The following is a 6,043-nucleotide window of genomic DNA, read 5'->3' on the forward strand; positions in this document are numbered from 1 at the left end:
ACTTTGAAGAAATCAGTGATGGGAAACAAGTGAAGACAGCTGTACGCTGTGTGTCAAACTTTCCATTGACTCCATTCCATTGTATATGGAAATGAAAATGGGGTGAATAGAGGACTGGGATTGACAAACACATGGCAGGTTAACTTGAGTGTGCGTCTGGCAAGATGTTATTCACTTGATATTAAAACCCCACAACAGATGCTGTTTATATCTATTTATATCAGACCCCAAAAGTGTTTGTGTCAGATACAATACAGCTGAATTGACAGTTAAATCCTAAACACACACAACGATAAAAACGTAAAAAATATTTCAAATTACAAGCTCCATAGGGCATGAATAAATTACATTGCTGGGTCAGTTTAAGGCATACAAAACATTTACACAATAATGCTGAGGTTAATAATGTTGTAAATAACAATCAGTGCAACAATGGCGTAAAATATGAGCCCTGTTTTGAGGTACACAAGTTGAAATCTTAACTTGGGCAACAACAACAAAAAAACATGTTGCATTGCAACCAATCCAAAGTTCTCAGTAGAAAAAGTATTCCATTCAGAGTGTAGGAGATATTGATTTGCTGTCCAAATAAGTCCGAATCATCTCTCTGTGTGACTGACTGAGACAGTAACCAATGACATCGTCCACTTCCTGGATCCGTCTTTGGAAGCGATCCCGGTCTCGGGCCAGCTCTTCCCAATGTCCTTTACGTGAGGCCTTTCGAGCAAAGAGCCAGGTACGCAACACATGGACTTGGACAAGAGGCGAGAACTGCACCTAGAAGTTACACATAAGGACACACTTTAGTAATGGTAAAGCTTCCTTTATGCCACTGTTACATTTTAATGTGAGATTAGCAGTCAGGTAAGACAAAATGTCCATGAATTTGAAAACTGGAGAATATCAAATCATAAAACTAACAAATAAGGAAGTAAAAATGCCTACAATCTTTTGAGTCATTAATTTGTTTTAGCTTTGTAGGCTTGCATCACATATTTGTAATGATCTGCAACATCATCCCAATTAGTCAATGTGGGGGTGAATACTGTTGACTCTAGTGTCACATGATGGGATTAGTCATGAGTCATGACAACCACTGTTGTTGCCAGACAACCCCAAACAAGCACATGAGCCATGGAAGTGTAGGGTTCTGAGGGAGTGCTGTGACATAAATAGTCCTGACTTCACTCTATAATATGTAGTAAAAATAATAATGGACACTAAACAGCCCTTATAAAATTATGTTCAATAAAGCAATGGTATTGTGTACAATTAATAGTAAATGTTGTATAACTAACCTTTTTCTTTTGTGGCTTGTCATTGCCCTCTATTGTTTTTGTGATTTTGGATGCATCTGGCCGTCTCCATGGCACCACTACATTAGCAGGGTGGCTGTGCTTCTTTAGCTGTCTCTTAGGCCACGTGGGGTTGGTGGGCCTAGATTTCTGGGGGACGTGGGCTACAATCTCTTCCTTTGAAGCCTGGGTGAGTGGACTCTGTTTGGAGTTGTAAAGTCGGGTAGAGTTGTCTGTGTAGCCTCCAGGTTCAAAGGTGAGTGGGTCTGTGATTGGGGTGGAACTCTGGAAGCAGGCACTAAAATTGAGGGGGTGGTAGGGGTCGTTTTGGGGGGAAAGGGACATCCAGAGCTGCTCCTCTTCATCCCCATTCAGGGGCAAAGGTCCCTTTCCATTATCTTTGTATTTTATGCCAGTTTTAGAGCAAGGAGCTGGGACTGCAGCCTTCACAGTCTTCTGGGATTTCATGGGGGATTTGTCTTGTTGCGGGGTTGCCGTGACAGCACTCGCTGTAAAGCACATGGGGTTGTAAGGGTCTTCAGGGCTTGAGAAGAGCTCCCAGAGCCTCTCGCTTTCTTCCTTGTCGAGATCTGCACATGAGCCATCTGAACTGCCCCAACTGCTAGAACTGCTTTCGCTATCAGAACGGCTGGACCAAAACTTCAAGACTTGAGGCTCCTGGAAGTATTCAGTAACCCTGGAGGAGGAGCTGTGGTCAGGATCACTACTATTCTCCATCTTAGCTTTGCCCATATCTGTCGTGCTTGACATGTAAGTTGAGAAAAAAGAGAGGTTACTGGATCTGGATAGGGACTCCTGTAGGGCTTCAGTATTCTCCCGGCGAAACTCTTCAGTGGCTTGGTCAACATCTTTGCTCTGGTGATTTTCTTTATGTTTGGATTCTAAAACTTTCTTAGTGCTCTTGTAGCATGCTTCATCAGTACCAGAGCTGTCAGAGCTTGTCAAAAATATGTTCCAGTCGCCAGGAAAGCCCAGTCTCCAGCTAGGGTGGTGTCCAAGGCACAGTCCATCTTCGTTATTGGGGAAACAGTCCGCAGCTCGAGAGACAAAGTCATCCACTAAACCACAGCACAGATCCTCAGCACGTAGACTGGACAGCAGTGCACCCGCTTGGGAACTCCCGGAGAAGGAGTCGCCGCCGTCGGCGCAAAAATTTGATAGAGGATTTGAGCCACCGACCATGACGCTATTTTCACCATCAAACAATGACGAAAAGATAAAAGACTCGGATGGATTTGTAGTTGAGCTCATGTGCCCCGTCTCGTCTGTGATCCGTAGGTGTACTTCAAACCGGAACATCTGGAAAACTAATAAAAATAAATGTATTTTATGTTCTCAAGCATCCAAAGTACAAACGTAATATTATAGAAAAAAAAAATATATAAAAAAATTATGACTACAATCCAGGCCATGCTCCACATTCGAACTGTCGAGCGTGCTGACATTTTGTGACGGCTCGCCTCAAGTAGTAATTTACGCTAAATAAACCACAAACAAAATAGGCTACGATGTTGCCTCATCGTTCTCACAGCCAAACATTTTCTCTAGAAAACTACTAATTTATCAAATTAATTCAAATTACCTGATAAGAAGCTGTAGTAAATGACATGGACCAACAACCGAAGTTGTTCCCACAGTACAAAGAGTATCTGCTTAGTCCATGGCAGGAGCGCCATTCCACCTTCGCTAAACCGCTCCATTGTTGATCGGTCAGAACCTCTCGGACCAACAGTTGCCATCTCTGAGGTTGCCTTGCAATTTCTCACGTATTCGGATATTCTTCGTCAAAAACAAACTGATTACTCTGCTTTATCAGTCGTCTGACATTATGTAAAGGCTTCATTGTTCTGATGTGTCTCTGTCGACCTAACAAGTCTCCAAAACGTAGATAATTGTCTTCATATTTTCAAGTTGTCTTTTCGTTGTCGTAGTAGAAATGAGTGAATGTCAAACGATTACAACACAACTCTAAATAAATACGGACTCGTCGTCAAAAGCGCTCCGATTGGCCACGAGAAATGCCACTCACGATAGTGCCTCCCTTTCATGCAAGTACGCCTTGCAATACGTAGTGACTGATGACGCATGGAAACTGCCCGTAAGTTCCCCAAGACACCCGTATCTAAACCAAATGTAGCAATGACAAACATAATAAAATGACTTCGGATTGTTTTTGAATTAAAAAGTCAAACAAATTGTAACACTTCCTCAAACTCAATAAAAAGACATGGCTCAGTTTAAATTCTTTTTTTTATTTATCGAAAAAGTGATGATTTCTATGCCACCAGAGCAGAAGCTGTAGAGGACTCACTGTGGATCAGAAACAGAAAGGACATGGTAAATAATTGGTCAACACCCAGGAACAGAAAGAACCCATTTCCCTATCAAATATTTCCTGGTCGTTTGTGAATTTTGCATGTGAGGACTTCATTGACTTGACTAGGTGAGGTAATGGGCCAGAAGAGACTACATTGCTTCCAGATTCAATACAACCCAATATTTTATTTGCCCTACTGTGTGAAGGGGACTGGCAAAGTTGGCACAGTACAGCCACTCTGTTAATTTACCTTCAGCATTCATCTGGCACAAAAGAAATATCTCAACTCTTACAGGGGAAGAGCAAGACAATGAATTGTGCATTTAGCTTTATGTATATCAAAAACAACCGTTGTCTTTGGATTTTCAGGTTCGAGCATGGCGTTCCAAAGATATGGATTTGAAATATCTTTGCCATTTTCATAGAAAGCAACCAACAGTACTTATGTAAATTTTTGATACAAATGACACGATCTAAGCCCCAAAATGCTGCAATTATTTTAAAAAATGCAGGATACATACTACTTCCAGTTGGGGGCCAGTACTCTCTTGGTCTTGTAGTAACGGGCCAGCCTGTGGATCCTACTCTCAGTGAGAATAAGGCGGAACTTGGCATCCTTGTCCTGTGAATGTCATGTGACAAGTATGAGGAAACTTCAGAGGGTACTGTTCAATTATCCTAATTAGTTCTGATGACATACTGTAACATACAAGCATAAAAAACACACAAGCCCTAGAGGGTGGAAACAGGCATATGTCTATGTCAGCCATGGGGAACAGCCCTGTTGCATACACAAGACAGATACGTTTGTCAAGATTCACCAGGATCACATCCAAAGGCAGTCTGGGATCAGGGGCTTTATTGAGTACTGACTACTAGTAGTGGAGTAAAACTATTACAGTAGACTACAAAGCCCATCTAATTCCTAGAACCATGTGTCTTGACCCTTTCACTTCACCTTTCTGTTCCTCTCCAGATGCTTCCTGACAGCCACAGCCTTCTTGATGAGGTGATACAGGTCCTCAGGCAGGTCAGGGGCCAGGCCTTTGGTCTTGAGGATTCTCAGGATCTTGTTGCCAGTGACAAATCGCACCTGGGCCACACCATGGGAGTCCCTCAAAATAACGCCTGGACAAAAGATGGACCGAAAACATTAGTTATGCTGTTAGCACTTGTTCTGGACAAAAAGTGAAATCCAGGGCAAATGGGCTCAAGATACATGATATCTAGCAAGTATGGGTATGATATGACATCAGACCCTCTTGCAGCCATAATATGCCAATACCAGTAAGATATATCCTATCTTGGTTGACAGAAGCATGTCTGTCCACTTTCAATTAAGATGGGAGGCCCATCAATGAGTATATGAAGTCGAGGTAAACTTTCGTGCAATCTTGATACTCTTTGCAATATACAGCTTCATCATACTATACGCTGAAATGTGACTAGTTGCACTAACCAATCTGGGAAGGAGTCAGACCCTTCTTGGCCAGCTTGAAGATCTGGTCTTTGACATCATCAGACGCGAGTTTCAGCCACTGCAAATCAACACACCGAATTACAAATATGACAATGTGGTAGCCTTAAACTTGTCTAATCATAATACCTGCTGCCACAGCTTGGCAAGCAATATTGGTGAACTAACCTAGTCAAAGATTCAGGATTTCATTACTTACGGTGGGGACACTGCGTCTGTATGGCAGAGCGGACTGGGACAAGCCCTTCCTGCAATACAGATGACAAGTATTTGAATAATGTCAACTGGCTTGGCATTCAGAGAAACTATCACCGATATCTGTAGTTAAAATGACCCAGTGCACGTGCAAATACACAATACAGCGTCAACGGACATTGGCAAGTAGGCTAATAATTCGTGTTTGGAGACCCACTGAAGTTTCTAGATACTTTTTATATACTTAAACCCTATAGGTAGTTAAAAAGCTAACAAATTCGCTAGGTTTGCTCGTTGCTGCTCCAAGATTGACAAACTAAAACGAGCTGGGTGGATGTCATGCTAGCTAGCTACATAGCTAGTGTAACTTAGCGTACTCGGTGCCAGGTGGTTCGAGAAAATGCAGGGTCTTTACGTTAAGTTTGGGGATGATGTAGACGTATATTTTCAGATGTCGGGGGTATATAACGGCATCACATACTGTAAGGTAGGTTTGAAAATGAATTTCTTGTTCGTAAAGACACTTTTTACAAACAATTTAGCTCTTACCCGGGAGCGTGCATGCGACCCATGATGGCGGTAGAGGAAGAAAGGCCGCACACGCGACCGGAAAGCCTATTTTGCGAGTGCGGCGGAAGTTACGTTGCTACATGTCTAAAAGGCACAGACTTTAATTTTTTTTTTATTGTCGATAACAGTCTATAGGTCTTATATGTACCTAACTACGTTGCATTTGTT

The 6,043-nt window shown here is 42.3% G+C and overlaps 2 protein-coding genes and 1 non-coding gene across 3 annotated transcripts; all 3 read right to left on the reverse strand.

Annotated features, from left to right (window-relative positions):
* Positions 1 to 199: 199 nt before the first annotated feature.
* Positions 200 to 3,296, reverse strand: ppp1r15b (protein phosphatase 1, regulatory subunit 15B). The gene is made up of 3 exons (XM_047034414.1): positions 2,899 to 3,296; positions 1,299 to 2,623; positions 200 to 777 (listed from the first exon to the last, which is right to left on the reverse strand). Exons 1-3 carry the CDS (start codon positions 3,053 to 3,055, stop codon positions 556 to 558), a joined length of 1,704 nt encoding a protein of 567 aa, XP_046890370.1. The 5' UTR covers positions 3,056 to 3,296; the 3' UTR covers positions 200 to 555.
* Positions 3,297 to 3,548: 252 nt separating this feature from the next.
* LOC124476953 (40S ribosomal protein S13-like) lies at positions 3,549 to 5,926 on the reverse strand. Its single transcript, XM_047034415.1, has 6 exons — positions 5,855 to 5,926; positions 5,310 to 5,358; positions 5,093 to 5,171; positions 4,592 to 4,761; positions 4,155 to 4,255; positions 3,549 to 3,626 (listed from the first exon to the last, which is right to left on the reverse strand). Exons 1-6 carry the CDS (start codon positions 5,875 to 5,877, stop codon positions 3,593 to 3,595), a joined length of 456 nt encoding a protein of 151 aa, XP_046890371.1. The 5' UTR covers positions 5,878 to 5,926; the 3' UTR covers positions 3,549 to 3,592.
* On the reverse strand, positions 3,828 to 3,956 carry LOC124477346. Its single transcript, XR_006957126.1, has one exon. It is a non-coding gene; the product is annotated as a small nucleolar RNA SNORA19 (small nucleolar RNA).
* Positions 5,927 to 6,043: the final 117 nt, after the last annotated feature.

This window comes from Hypomesus transpacificus, chromosome 14 (assembly GCF_021917145.1).
Source record: "Hypomesus transpacificus isolate Combined female chromosome 14, fHypTra1, whole genome shotgun sequence".
NCBI classification, from domain to species: domain Eukaryota; kingdom Metazoa; phylum Chordata; class Actinopteri; order Osmeriformes; family Osmeridae; genus Hypomesus; species Hypomesus transpacificus.